We start from the raw sequence: 15,128 nt of genomic DNA on the forward strand, positions 1-15,128 counted from the left end.
AAAGCTGGATCTGTTAGCAAATGAAGAAAAAATGAGGATGATAGAAAGATAAATTCTTCAAAAGGGAACGATTAAAAGTTTAAAGAGATCCTTGGAATAGTGGTCATGCTGTAAAGTAAAATGTGAGGAACGCAGCATTACATGAACACAGTTTGTTGGTATAAAAAGTAAATATATCAGCACCAAAATCAACACTTGATTCATTCTTCGTTCAGTAAAGAAGTAGCATATCAACCTACACTCTGGAATATATATAGCTAAAAATACCTTGTTTTCATAATTTTCTTTGCACAATAAAATCTCAATGATACGCTCTTTAATAAACTTGTCTTCATTATCTCCTGTTTTTTGATGAAATTGCATTGAAAGCTTTTTTCACTATTTACTATGAAATTTTTGATCTTCATTTTAAGCACTGAAGTGACCTTTAGCTGTTGCCAGCAACCCTGAGATGACTGGGCTCTCTGAGGGTGCAACTCTTTTCTGAATCTTTCTCCAGTTTAGGAGGGATCCAATGGGGTTAGGGTGGTTTGATACCATGAAGCCTCTGTTAGAGACAACCTAGCCTAGAAGGTTCCACACTCAGGGTATGCAGGATCTCACTACTCCTTGGTGTGGAAGCCACACACAACTTCCCCAGGGGGCCCACTGCAGCCCGCTCGAGCAGGCTGTCAGCAAACCCTCTGGTCAGCTGGAGAGCTGTGGCCTCAGCCCAGGACGCTCGGCTTGGCCCCCAGCCAGGCTAACCACGGGCAGGGAGGGGGCACTTACTTGGCTGGTGGGGCTCTGGGCTGCCTGTGGCTCTCCGGGGGGCTCCTCGTCCTCGGGAATGTGGGGCATGGCAACCTCCTGGCCGAGCGGCTGCGTGTGCCCGGAACCTCCGCTGCGCCAGCCCCCAAGATGCTCCAAGAGGCCTGGGCTCCGCAGGCTGGGGAGACGCCAAAAGGACAAGTCAAATCCCTTCCCAACCCTGTCCCAAGCTGGGTTCTCTTTCCACGAGCCACAGAGAAAGCCTGCTTGAGTTTACATCAACGCTGGAGGTCAAGCTAGGCTAAGAGTGGGCATTTCGAATTGCATTTCCTCCTGCTCTCTGGCTTTGTTTACAAAGTCAGAGGTGACCTTTTACATCTAATTTGGTCCTTACTGTAAACACAGCTATCCCAGAAGGGAGAGAAGTACTTCAAACTGCTCAGAGCCATAGCTAATGGAGGGTACTCTGTTAGGATCAGATTGGCATTTGTGCGCCTCTGGGTAGCAGCTGCTATCCTAAGAGCATTACTACCCTCATCTAATTGATTCTTCATGATGACCTCTGATGTAGGCATTAATAGTCCCGTTCTACAGACCAAGGATCAGAGCAGAAGCCACTTGCCCCAAATCACACAAAAACCAAGAGTTTGCACCAGGGCTTCTTGACCTGAGACCAGGGCTCTTTTTCACAATTTTACACAACCTTTCTCCACTGTGTTTCCTGACTTCCCCAAGGGGGACGTTGGGCAAAAAGAAGGACACAGCTTTTACTGAGTACCTACTGTGTCCCAAGTCCAAAGTGAGGTGACTCATAGAGGCCACAGGCGGAAGAGCCAGAAACTGCTGCCACCTCCCATGATATTAGGCGCCTTCCTGTTCAACAGAAAGGCATAGGAAGAGTCTGAGAGCCACAGTGCTGCAGGGCAGAGTGGGACTTGGCACCTGGCATAGCTCAGACAGAGGCCTCTGAGCCAACACGCACACCTTCGTACCTAGCTCCCTGATGCGAGCAAGGTGTCTAGTTCACTTGGATACTCAAAGGAGTCATTAAAAATGGTTACTGATTTGTGTTTAAAATGTTGGAATGTGTCAGTGTTGCAATGTGTTGGAATATGTCTGTGATTCCAATCTTGGCTTTTGTCATTTGCCCTGAATACATGGCCCTACTCTGTCCTGAAACAGTTGGAGCAACCTCTGCTGGTCACCTTGCGAAATCTCATCTTTGAACATGGGCCGAATCATTCTTTCTCCACAAATGCATACTTTATGTCTACTCCACCAGGCGTGTGTTAGGGGCTAGTGACACAAACGTGATGAAAACATGGTTTTGGCCCCCACAAAGCATGGTGTCCAGTGGTGGAAGGCAGTTAGAAAACAGTGTAATGGATAGATGTCTTGAAAGAAGTTATGACACCCCAGGTAAAGGTCCCTAAAGATGGAGATGGGGATGATGAGACATAGTTTTAGTGATGATTCCAAATTAGAAATGGTGTTTGAGCTTATCCATGAACACTGAAATGTGAATGGGATTTATACTGACAGAATAGCTGAGGCCTGAGCAGGGGAGATGACACAGGAAGAGAAGTCATACTGGGCAGATTTAACCCAGCTCCTGGGAATGACAGCTATAGTGCTGGGAGTGTCATGTCACCCACGCTAAGTGGCTATTGTATTAATAAACTGAACGTCATGTTCACCCAACGGTGAGCTCCACTATTAATTTCTATCACCTTTACTTAGACTTTAGCAGTGAGAATGTCAATGGTGCTGAGTATATAGTAACAGAAGTTGAAGGTAACAAGACTATCTATAAAACCCTAATTCTGCCAGAGAAGTTAGTTGTGCCTATCAGGAACCCTCTTAATAAGTGTGATGTGTTTAAGTCCAGGATGTCTTAATAGGAATATGGTTTCCAAAACACTGGAGGCAACCATTCCACTTTGCCTTTCTGCCTTAAACTACACAATGTATATTGTGCTCTGCAGGCAAGAAGTCTTCAGAGGAATTGAGGTCTCTTTAGAAAAGGGGAGGGAGGATGCCTAGAGGCCAAGAATTCATGCTTAAAGAACAGAGACCTTTTCTGGACAAGAGAAGGTGCAGAGGGGAAATACTATCTTTTCTTAAGTATGTGAAAGGCATTCATGCAGTTCTACTATCCCCAAAGGACAGGTGTGTGCGGTCACCTTTTGATGACTGAAAGGTCAGATGAAGAGGCAGAAGAAACCTGGTGGCTGGCATCAGCTGAAGATGAGACAGGGCATTCTTTAGGCAGTGAGCTCCCTAGTGCGAGCTTCAGCAAAGGCTAGGATAAGGGTCACAGAATTCCTAACCACAATAGGGATCTTTCCCAACCCTGGGAATCCCTGAATTCCTGGACTCTACCAAGTCACAACAAACCACAAGACCCTACAACACTCCCTTCCCAGAACTCTGGTATCTTAATGTTCCCAAGTCACATCAGAAATATCCCATTTCCCAAACCTTTGCTTCCCTTCCCCCACCTCCTTCTCGTCAAGAAAGTCCTGAGTCAGAAAACAGTAATGAATGAAGCTGGACAAACACCAGGGTGTCAGCTGCTGCGGATGGGAGCGGAGTGGACGCTGGCTGAGGTCCCACCCTTGCCAAGATGGAGCCTCAAGCTCCCGAGAGAGGGGACAGCAGCCCTGCCAGGCCATTCCCACGCTGCTCCTGCCTTGTTTGCTTTCCCTCCCATCCATTATTATAAACTTGCTGCTTAAAATAGCAAGGTAGAAGTGAGTCCCTCCCCTAGGGTGACATCTGGGTTCTGCGGGAGCTCGTGGGCAGGCGGACCTCACATGCATCACAGCAAAGTTTGGAATATAACCTCCAGGAAGTGGGGATCTAGAGCGTGCCCCATAAAAGGAGAAAATAGTGAGTAATGTTTGGTCTCCTGGCCGGTCCTTCTTTGCCCCACTCCCCAGTCCTCCCGACTGCCTCTCCAGCCTGGTCAGGAAGGGGTTAAGTGGGAGGGCACTGAGAACCTATCAGATCTTTTGACTCCTCCCACTCTGCCACCAGCCAGTGCTAAAGTAGGAACTGGCGCCCTCTACAGAAAGGGAAACCGAGGTGCAGAGAGGAGAAACAACTTGACTGGATCCAGTTACCTTTGCAGCTGGTGCAAAGTACTCGAGAGCCTCTGCGGCAGTAACTATCCAGCTGTTTGCATAACTGGAGAGGCCAAAGATTCCTAAACCACTCATTTTATCTTCCTCCTGCTCATGAAAGTAAACAAATATATTTGTGTCTGTGTTTTCCTACATCAAATACTTCTAGGTTGTTTACTGGATATGGGACAGAGTCACATAGCTGGTAAGAGACAGGTCGGGGTTATAATCCAGGCCAGTCGGACCCCAAAACCCATCATCTTTCCCCTTTTGTCTCCTAGGATGTTGCTGATGAGCCTAGAGTCGGGGTATTTGTCCCCCAGGAGGGAACTGGACTGTGAGCGCCCAGCAAGGCTAAGGGTGAGGTGGGGCGGGGCAGAGGAAGCAACACCAGCACTTTGTTTGCCAGGCCAGGGGTCTTCTGAAGGCAAAGGGTGGGTCTGCAGTTAGATGTTGCATGATCCTCACTCTACAGAGGCAAGTGCCTCCATTCACCCATCTATTCGGGGACTGTCAGTCCATGCCCTCCCTCCCCACCTCACGCTTCTGTTCATACCACTGTCTTTGGTTTGCCCATCCAAGGAGTCACCCCCACAAGTCCATGTTTGGGTTGGGAGCACAGTCTGTGTCCTGGGGGCCCTGAGTGCTGCAGGGCTGGGCAGGAGGAGCAGGGAGGGCTGCTTGCAAATGGTCACACAACCAGTGCACACCTCCATGCTGCCCACCACCCTGGCGCTAGAGAGCCCAGGCCGTGTTGGCAACCCCAAGCTTTGCTATGCCTAGCAAACCTGTGGCTGTCATTGGGCTGAGGAGATCGTCTTTACACTGGAACCTCCCAGTACTGTCCAGTATCTGGAGGTGGCAGGTACACACTATTACTGTCAAGTGACATTATGAGTGGGCCATTGTAGGGCTGAAGAAACCGAGGCCTGAAGACTGCCCAAGGTTACTGCCTGCGCATGGCAATGCCTGGAGTCTCCCCATATCTGTGTGACTCTCCAGCTCTAAGCAGGGCTGAGCCTGCAGGCTGTGGGTGGCGTTCTTGGCAGGCAGTGGCCTCTCCCAGAGCCTTGCGACCTGCCCAGTAGAGATCAAATCCCTCTTCGAAACCACAGGGTCCCAGGAGCACAGCCTGCGTGCTGTGTGGCTCTGTTACACTGAAGGCCTGAGAGGCCCTTCTAGAAACAGGGAGTGAAGCCTGCTCCACTGACCTTTGTGGAGTGACTCAGCCTTCTCAGAAAGGAGGGCTTTGTTCTTGCAGCCTGGGATTTTTGCTTTCATTTAGCACACAAAAAAATGTGAGAGTGATTAGGCTGCTATTAATACCTGACCTAGCCTCTCCGCTCTGGATGAAGGACTGAGGTAGTGACTGCTTGGGGTGACTGCACACATATCTCTCTCAGCTGCTACGCAAATCTGTGGGGCCCAGGGTGGGCCACTGCCTCCCCACTTTATAGACCAGAGCTGAGGCCCAGTCAAGGCCAGGGACCCAATTAAGGCCATGCTAGGGGGAGGCTGAAGCAGAGAAAGCCCCCGACCCCTGGTCCCCAGACCCTGCTTCTTCTGACAGCTTTGGGTGCCCAATTTTGGAGGTCCTGCTTGTAGCACAGAATTAGCAAATGTGTTGGTGCCCTGAGAGCTGGGCTTCTCAATCTCCTCCTCCCAGACTTGCTGTCCTCACCCAGGGCAGACTTGGGGAAGCTCTTTGGGGATCGGAGATGAGCTCGAGGTGCTGCGAGAAGTATCTGTGGATCCCTGAGCCTGGCGAGCTGCAGAATTGGATGTTGCACCCCACAAGCAGCCCCGAGAGGGTGATTGCTTTGGGAGTACTGCTTGGAACACTGCAAGTGGGCCTGAGAGCTCCGCAGGTGCAATCGCAATGCTCCCTCTTCCGCATCCTTGGTGGATGGGTTTTCCCTGGCCTCGGTTTCCTCACATGTAAATGGAAGTAATAGTGCCTATCTTTTCAAGTTGTTGTAAGGATTAAATTAGGGAGCACCTACCAAGTGCTGACATGCAGGGGGAACTCCCTAAGTCCTTCACGGTTGCAATAGGCATCTGAGTTTGCTCCATCTCAGTGTCAAAACCCGATCACGGCCCAGGTATTTTGTTGTGCGTCCTCAGTGCTCAGAAGCCCAGACCAGTGAAGGAGACACAGTTTTGCTCTGGCTGTGGCTTCTCCTCTCTACCAGCAAACAGATGAAATATCATCAGACACAACTGGAATTCGACCCATCAGGGCCAGGAGCTCTGGTGACACTGATACTCGTCCTTCTGGTGGGCAGCTAGGGGGTACAGGAAGTGGGTTGAGTCATTCTGCAAATGTTACTGGGCTGAGCGAAAGAGTGCAGCGCTGTGGACATCCCAGGGCAGGGCTGCGGTCATCTCCGGTCTGCTCTGAGCCCTGGCCCAGGACAGTGCTGTGGTCAGCCTGAGGTCTGGACTATAACAGTCCTGGGTCAGTCCTGTGGTCAGTCCTCAGCCCATGCTGTGCTCGTGGTCAGTCCCAGATCTGTCCTCTGGTCAGGTCTGTGCTGCGATTGCTCTCAGTCAGGGCTGTGGTCAGCACCAAATCTGTCTAATTTCGAAGCCCCAGTTCTTTCTGCCACCCCTGTGGTTATGGTGAATGACCCCAAAGGACAGAGCTGCCCGCCCACAAGTGAGGGACATGGGGACCGTCCACACAGGTGCTCGGGCTGCTCTGAGCAAGGGGGTGGATGAGTGGCAGCACAGGACGCAGCCACACCCAGCTGCCCATGGGGACCCCAGAGTCTCTCCTCAGAGCCTATGGAGTTGGACTGCAGAGCAGGCTGCAGGGACAGTTAGAGAAGTAGAGACGTCGGGGGAAGCCTCCTGGGCAACAGAGAGGGCAGGACGAGGGACAGGAAGACATCTTCCCACATCTGTGCCCTCAGCACCACCCCTGTGGCCCACTGGCTGGGAGCCCAGGGCAGTGGCCTTGCTGAGTATTGGGGGAGGCACCCTCAGCACCCCAGCTCCCCGGGACCTCCCCCTGTCTGGGAAACCTCAGGGCCCAGTGTCTCTGGCCGTGCTCTCCACTCCCGCAGATCTCTGTGGGCTTTGCGGGCTGGAGGTGCCCTAGGAGTGGGGAGGGAGCGCTAAGTCAGGTGAAACTGAGGCACCATCAAGGCCCCTCACTGCCCTGCACCTGCTTTTGCCCTATAGCTCTTCCTCCTGGGAGAGATAGCAGCAGCCCTGCCTTGTAAGTCTCAAAGAGATATGTGGAAAGGGATCAAGGCAGAGAAAAGAGATTTGGGAGGAAACATCCCAAGTAAGGTTAAAGTCCTCCTTCCCCAAGACTAATACAGGGTTAGTAGAGGGTCCTCAGAAGAGGCCTTCCCTGTGGAGAGGGGAACCCTCAAGTCTGAAAGCAGAGAAGTCTTGGGACCCATTCCCCATGCAGAACCTTGAGGACAAGGCCCCAAGACAGAAAATGGATATTTGGTATGTCTAGATTGGCCAGACCTTTAGACATCCGCAGGGGGGCTCTCACATCCCAGGAGCTGGGGACAGAACAGTGATGTCTGTGCTAGAATTGCCAGATCCACAAGTGCCTTGAGAAGGAGGATTCAGTAGTTACCTATGAACCAAGGCCCTGTGGGAAGCTTGACAGATATGCTTCCCAAGGGCTGGTCAAGATGCAAGGCATAGAGCACGAGGGCATCAGCCTTTCTCTGGCATCCTAGCCCTTGGGAAGCCCTTGGAACTTAATGCTATTCTAGAGGAGAGGAGCTGGGTTGAGAAAACCCTGAAATATCTGAGCTGCAGATTCTACACCCCTTGAAAGATGATCAAGCCCAAGCCAGACCTCCCTACTCCCCGCTCCCCTGCTCCGACCGTGACAGGAAGTGGCCAAAACATCTCCCCAGGTTTCCGTTGCAGCCTATTCACTTCAGCAATTCTTTTTAAAAATAAGTCCACTTAAAAACATTTTTTTCTTCTTGGAAATATGTGCAATTGCTCAATCGGAGCAGTTCAAAGGCGCCGGGAACAGCAGAAAAGTATCCGAGCCTCTCATTTAGCTCTGAGCAGAAATAAATCTTGCCCAGTTTGCTTTGTTCTGGGCCGGCCATCGGCCTCTTCCCTGAGTCACTCACTGCAGGGTGACATGAGTCATCACCTCTGGGGTCAATGACCACATGGTATTCCTGGGCCTGCAAGACCCCTGCAAGGGCCGGGCTGCGGGGGGTCACCAGGAGGAGACGTAGGATCAGGAGTCACTCTGGGGCCACTGAGCCTCCCTGAGAGGTAAGTGGCCCTCTACCCCATGCTTTGGGGAAGTCTCTCCAGCATGGTGTGTGTGAGCGAGCTTGGACAACTCACAGACACAGGGTGAAGTTTTCAAGGATTTTGTCCAAATACACCTTATTCCCATCTCTGCCACCCGTGCCATGGCTCTGTGTGATCTGAGTCCTGGCAACAGTCTCAGTGGCCTCCTTACCTTGGGTCTGGCCCCTTCCAACCACCCTCTGTCGTGATCCCAGAGCCATCTTTCCAAGACAAAATCTGACTGACTTTCCCCTTCTAAAAGTTTTGAATCTTTCCATTTTTTCCATAGAACAAGTTCTGGTCAGGCTTCCAGGCCATTTGTTCTTGTCTCCTCTTTCAGCCTTTACACACCTTATATTCCAACGCAGTGGACCGACACCCAGCCTCCAAATATCCTCTCTTTTTCACACTCTTTGTACATATCATCTTTCCTATGCTTGGGTTGCCTTCTGCCCCCTTATGTACCTAGTGAATTCCTATTCATCTTTCAAGACTCAGTTCAAATATCTCTGCCCTCAGAAACCCAACCTTCTTCTTCACCCCAGAAAGTTATTCCCAACGTGTACTTTTTTGTTACTGCCACTATCACAAATTACCACAAAGCTGGAGACTTACAACAACATAAATGTATTATCTTACAATCGTAGAGCTCAGAAGTCCAAATCAGTCTCAGCGAGCTAAAATCCGAATGTCAGCAAGGGTGGGTTCCTCCCAGGGGCTGTAGGAAAGAACCCATCTCCTTGCCTTTCCCAGGGGTTGGAGGCCACCACGTGGCTAGCTGGCGACCCCTTTCCCCTCCTGAGCCAGCAAGGCAACTGGCATCATCATCGTCTCTCCTCTTTGACCTCTGCTCCTTCACATTCCCCCCATCTCACTCTGAGCATTTGTCTGGCTCCTGTAAGGACTCACGATTGCACTGGGCCTGCCCAGATAATCCTGGATAACCTCCCCATCTCAGCAGCCTCAGTTTAATTATACTTGCAAAGGTCCCTTTGCCATGTAAAGTAACATATCACAGGTTCCAGAGTGGGTGTGTAGACAGTGGGGTGGGCGTGGGGAGTTTATTCAGCCTGAGTTATTCATTCCACGGGAGGCTGTACTCCCCCCAAAGCACTTTGCACAGAATTCATCTCAGCTAGAATTCGAACACCTTGACTATACCTTATTCACAAGAATATTTTTATAAATATTTATATTTTTATGACCTACATCCAGTACAAGATCCAGGACACAATAGCCATTCACTATTCAATAGCCATTCGAATGTTTGTTGAATAAATGAATGGATGAAACCATATCTCTCATTAACAGATAAAAAGGCTTTGCTTGAACTGGCAACCAGTTTCCATGAAAGCAGAACCTAAGCAGACAAGAAGAATGACCAAGCCACCACGAAGACATGGCAACTCTGGCTGGCCAGAGGGTACAGGTGCCACTGAACCGAGGCAGCTACTGCAATAATCAGTTTGGGGATCATGAAGAAATATTACTTTTGTTGGCAAGCTCTGCCAATTTTCCAAGAAAAGCCAAAATTCTAGATGCTGAAAATAAAATCACTCAATTTAGAAATGTTAAAGCTAATACAAAAATTTAGAGAAACACCACGAAGGCCAAGCACACACATCCCTTGGGGAATTCATATGGCAGCCATCAGTTGCCACCTCTGATTTATACCCTAAGAAATGCTCCTCTGAGCCTTCCTCGCTAATTAATCTAATTTCAGCCGGGTCTAATACACAGTGCCAACAAAAAGTCCTCTCTGGGAATGCCAGCGGGCTAAACAGAGCCCACCCTTTGGAACTGAGGAGTCCACGTCCCACGCCCGCAACTCCTGTGCTCCTGGGAAAGGAGCCGGGGGAGACCTCCCTCCGGCTGTGTCCTCCTCACTCCACCGGAGGTCAAGCCTTGCCGCATGAGCAGTGCCCCTCCAGTCCAGGGGCCTCTGGAAACGTCATCCATCCGCCCAGGAGTTCTGTGAGGACGGCAGGGATTTGGGAGCAAAACAGACCAGGTTCCATCACAGGTCAGCCCTTCATGGCTCAGCAGTCCTTAACAAAGCAGTGAACTTCTTGGGGCTCTGTCTGCCATTTGTAAAATGGGGTTCAGAAACTTCTTTCTAAGGATCTTTATCAGATTTAACTAAGATAAACAAGCGACATATGCAGCACAGAGCTGACGCTTAAGATATGTTTCTTTACCTGCCTCTGAGAGCAACAGTCCTGGTAATGCCAGTTCCCCTGGCTTCATGCAATGGACTTCAGTAATAACCTAGCTGTGCTCCTCTCCACATGCCTTACAAGTTTGGCTTTCTGGATTTCTAACTCACAGCAAAAGAAAAGCAGCAAGAAGGGACAAGTGACCATGAGCAAGGAAGCAGCAACGCTCTGAAGAGCAGCGGAGACTCTGGCCACTCGGTGCCTCCTCTGCTCCCGACAGCCTCTAGGGCTTCTCTGGGGTGTGGCTGGCACACAGCATAACATTCGATGCTTTAGACGCACAGCTGTGCCTTGGTGCTCCACTACCTCGAAACTTGTTAATTTGGTACTTAATGATTTTTATGCAAAAATTTTGTCCCAGCACTCATCGTGTATTTGTTACTCAACGTACAAGCTAGAATTTATGATGTCCATTGCCTTGTGACTTGGTACCCTTTCCAGCTAAAGCAGTTTATTTTGTACTTGTCATTTTGAGTACTCATTGCTCCCCCTGGAACCAATCATAAGCAAGGGCCAAGATACCACTATAGTAGTCTTTATTTACAATGTATTTGGAGGGGAAGGGACCGTGATTGGCATGACTGCATTTTCTTTTGAAAGTCATATCCATATTTTAAGTGCATGCATTGCGTGTGTGTGTGTTCATGGGGGGTTGGGGAGAGGAAAGATAAGATCAAAGCCCAAACGTTAGAAGTGGTTATCATCAAGGAGAAGTAGGAATAAACTCAGTTTAACATATCTGCATTTTTCCATGTTCTCACAATGGGCATCACTCCTGTGCACACTAAATACATAATGAAATTATTAAAGGAACAAAAAAGAAGATGATCCCTGGTGTCCTGAAAACTTGGATTCCTTCGGTCCATCAGTGATTTCACAGGATGTGTGGTTGAGGCTCTGAGCCTTTCCGGAAACTTCCTGTTGGAGCTGCCTGACCAACTCTTGCTCATGTGCTTAAATGTTTAGTTCCAAGTTCTCTTGCCTTGGCACGCTGCCCTGGCCTTTGTCTTGTGCATCCCCTCTTCTGGGCTGCATACTCTCTTGCTCCCTATTTCCTCTGTCATTTTGTTTTATAGTCATGTTTTCGGGATCTATGGTTCTCAATACTTTTTTTCTTACTAAGGTATATGACAATTTTGTGTTTTGTTTTGTTTTTTTTTTTGAGACAGGGTCTTGCTATGTAGCCCAGGCTGGCCTTGAATTCACAGCGATCCTTCTGCCTCAGCCTCCTGAGTGCTGGGATTACAGGCGTGTGCCACCACACCCAGCAGTATGACAAATTTCTATCAACCAACAGTGGCTTAGATCTCCAGGATGGTGTAAGGTATAGATAGTCTTCCAGTTAGCACTTTGAGACCCCTGGCTGGGGCACACTCCCACTTCCTCCTTCTTCTCAGCTACGCTCTATTTAAGACACAGGGCAGCAGGCCCTGGTGTTGTTCACCTCAGAGGTCCTTTGAACAGATGGATGAAGGATTGAATTAAAGCAACAGTGCTACATTCTTAACTAAGCTGAAAGGTTAAGAATATAAAGCCTGGCCTTTTTAAAAAATCATAAGCTGGACATGGTGGTGCATGCCTGTAATCCCAGCACTTGGGAGGCTGAGGCAGGAGGATCGTAGCAAGTTCGAGACCCACCTGGGCTACAAAGTGAGCTCACGACTGGCCTGACCTGCACAATGAGACCCTGTCTCAAAAAAACAAAAAATAAAATAAAATAACTACCATAATTTTTTAAAAATATGAAATAAAATAAAAACAAAAAATCATAAACCCTGGCTTTTGCAGAAGCTTTGGAAACAATGACCCCTCCAGGCTGGTTTTGCTTGTGGCCTAACTGAGGCCTTGTTGTTCCTCGTGTGATGAGTGGGGAGGACAAGACCCTCTGTTTTCCTTCTTATTGGAGTGACATGAACACGTGTCCCCCGGGTGGCTGTATACACAGGTGGGGGTCCTTGCGGGCCCCTTTCCATTGAGCCTCCCTAGGTTAACAACCTAATTCTCCTCTCGGGGATGTGTGCATTTCCCACAGGATCTGACCAATGCAAACCTCACAGACGGCAGGGCCTCCTCCTCCGCCACCTCCATGCCTCTTTGTTCCACACCCAGGAGTCCTTTGCCAAGTGACTCCTAGAATAAATGACCCAGTGGAACTTCCAGCTTTAACCGAAACCCATGGGAGGCCACAGTGCAGCCCCACTGGCCTTCCCAGCTCAAACTAGGGAGCTAGTCAGAGTATCCCAAGCCACTGCAGCATGCTTTCAAAGGAGGCAGCGGCCTGGTGTCTTCTGCCCTGGTTCTGGGGAACAACTCCTTCCCGACAGAGTGGAGCTGTGGAGATTTGCAAGGTGTGGAGCCTCTGAATCCAAACCCCCATGGATGGCCCGGCTCCTGCTCTGGTAAGGACAGACTCTGACATTAGAGGTGCTGGTAATCCTGCACCTGGAACCACCCATTCCTCTGAGGTAGGCCTCCAGAACCATTACAGGAAGAAGGTGGGGAGCATCCTACCAGCGTGGTGGCCCTGAGGGGACCCTAGCAGGGCCCAGTGCTGCCCACAGTGTACACGTGGACTCTTCCAGAAGCTGGCATGAGTCAGGCCCAACAACCTCTTCCTCAGAGCTTCTGGCCTCTGCCTTTGAAGACACCCATTCCTGAGCACAGGTGAGGGTGGGGAATGACATGCGGTGCCCTGCCCACATGAGACCTGTCAGGGGCCACCAGGACCACCAGGAGCAGCTTGTCTAGAAAGCTCGAGAAGCACTTTCATGCTTGGAGATTTTTACAAACTTTCTTCCAAATAAAAATAAAACTATGACTCATTCCCAACCCCAAACAAACAAACAAGCCCAATCCAGTTCCCAGTGTGCCTCTCTTTGCCAGTTCCTCCCTCCCACCTCCCTCTTCTTCCACCCCAGTTTTGTTCTGGGAAATGTGCACTGGGTCTTTATTTGGGAACCAGTTTGGAAAAATCAGAAGAAAAACATGGCCTCCATAGAGCCTGGGTTACTCAGCTGTTCACTCGAAAAACAGTCAGTGAGTTCCTTTCGGGTGTCAGGCCGTGTGCTGGGCCCTGGGGCTTGGGCATGAGTCTCTCAAGGCTCCCTCCTCCAGTAAGTCTTCCTTGACCTCTCCCCCGATGCTTGGACTGTTGGCCTGTGATGCAATGTGGGGTCCCTCCATCTGCCATACCGTGATTGCTGCTTCCTGCATATTTGTCTGCCATGCCTGAGGCCAGGGAGCTTCCTGTTGTGCCTGTGCTATGAAAACATAGCTCTACTTCCGTTGGTCCCTCTTTGCAAAAGTGTGGCCTCTTGAGATCAAACCTTGACTTTCACATGGCCCATTACACCGCGGGCCTCTACAGATAACTCACTCTTGACCACTCTCAGCTCTTTGAGGAGGTCTTACATTTCCACTGCACAGCTGAGGATACCTAGCCTCAGAAAGGCAAAGCGACCGGCTCTAGTCACACAGGAGACAGGGTCAGGATTGAGAGTGGGTCTCCCGTGCCCAGAATGGGGTCTTTGGCTGGTCCCCAGAGAGGGCTCATTCCGTCTGCTCTAACCTAGGCAGCAAGAGATGAAGCTCTTGGGAGATGTTCCCCGACAGGGATAGTGACGGTCCCCGGTCGCAGCCCTAAATCAGAGCCAACCAGGACAGCTCCAGGTTAGGCGCGGCCCCACCCTGAAGAACTGAAAGTTCTTACAGTGTCCCCTGGGGTCAAGAGGAAGCAGCTGGGATCATCTAAGACAAAGGAGTAGAGCTCTTCTGGGTAAGAATGGAGCACCCCCAACTCCAGTGCCACCCCTGTTCCCCGCCACACTGGAGGCCTAGCTCAAGAAAGCCATCAAAACAGGCCCAGTAGCTGGGGCTTGGCTGCAGACAGTCTCATTGAGTCCGAACTCTGGGAAGTCAAAGGCAGCACTAGGAAGGAACCTTCCAGGGAATAAAGAGCAGACTGCAACCCTAACTGCCATGGGAATGAGCTCTTCACCCCTCCGGCCTCAGTCTCCCCATCTCTATAGTACTGGCTTAGGCTAAGGTGCCAGGCTGTGCCTCACTTCCACTCCATGAATTTGGAGTCCCTATTATCTGTTGAGAGCATCAGAAGTGAGGGACCAGCCAGCAGCTCCAGGGTGGGAGGCAACTTTTGGACATCTTTGCATCATACTTCCCGGGTCACAGTGATGGGCTAGAGGGTGAGCACATGCCTTGGCCACCGCCAATGAGATACAATAAACTTTGCTGGGAATCCTGGGAAAGAGATTCTTACCCTTAACTGTAGGTGTTGAATTTAAGAGCAGACGTTGAATTTAAGAGGATGAAAACGGAATCCTTCTTGTGATGGTAAAGAATTTATCTAAGGATAAAATCAGTGTGAAACGTAGCACAGCTAAGGGTTGACAAGAACCTAGATTTTGGGGCTAGCCTCAAAGGCCCTGGTCAAGTTGTGCCTGATATCCCTGGCCTTTTCTGTTTGGAGAACCAATAAATATTCCCCCTTTCAGATTTATTTTTTATTAGTGTGTGTTTGCATTACATAATGATTGCATTCCTTGTGGGGAGCTGGTACATGTACATACCTCAGTCCTTTTTGCCTCCTCGTTCTCTCCATCCCTTTCCCCTTCCCCTACATCTTGATCCCTTTGCCATTTGAAAAAGATCTATCTCCCTGATTCCTAGGCTTTTTTGGTACTTGCAATAAAGAATTCTGTCTGGTACAGACAGCCTAGCCTTTATGAAA

At 49.9% G+C, this 15,128-nt stretch overlaps 1 protein-coding gene across 5 annotated transcripts in view; it reads right to left on the reverse strand.

The window, feature by feature from the left end:
• Mrvi1 (murine retrovirus integration site 1 homolog) overlaps positions 1-15,128 on the reverse strand; it is a 112,422-nt gene that overhangs the window by 72,611 nt on the left and 24,683 nt on the right. For 4 of the 5 annotated variants that reach the window (XM_013511910.1, XM_013511908.1, XM_013511906.1 and 1 more), the window contains exon 1: positions 772-876. In XM_013511910.1, the coding sequence (XP_013367364.1) occupies positions 772-840 (69 nt within the window). In that variant the 5' untranslated portion in view covers positions 841-876. Of the gene's footprint in view, positions 1-771; positions 929-15,128 lie in introns of those variants that run through there. The other variant, XM_013511909.1, reaches the window with a different exon arrangement.

This window comes from Chinchilla lanigera, unplaced genomic scaffold, assembly GCF_000276665.1.
Source record: "Chinchilla lanigera isolate Chin_1 unplaced genomic scaffold, ChiLan1.0 scaffold00013, whole genome shotgun sequence".
Taxonomy (NCBI): domain Eukaryota; kingdom Metazoa; phylum Chordata; class Mammalia; order Rodentia; family Chinchillidae; genus Chinchilla; species Chinchilla lanigera.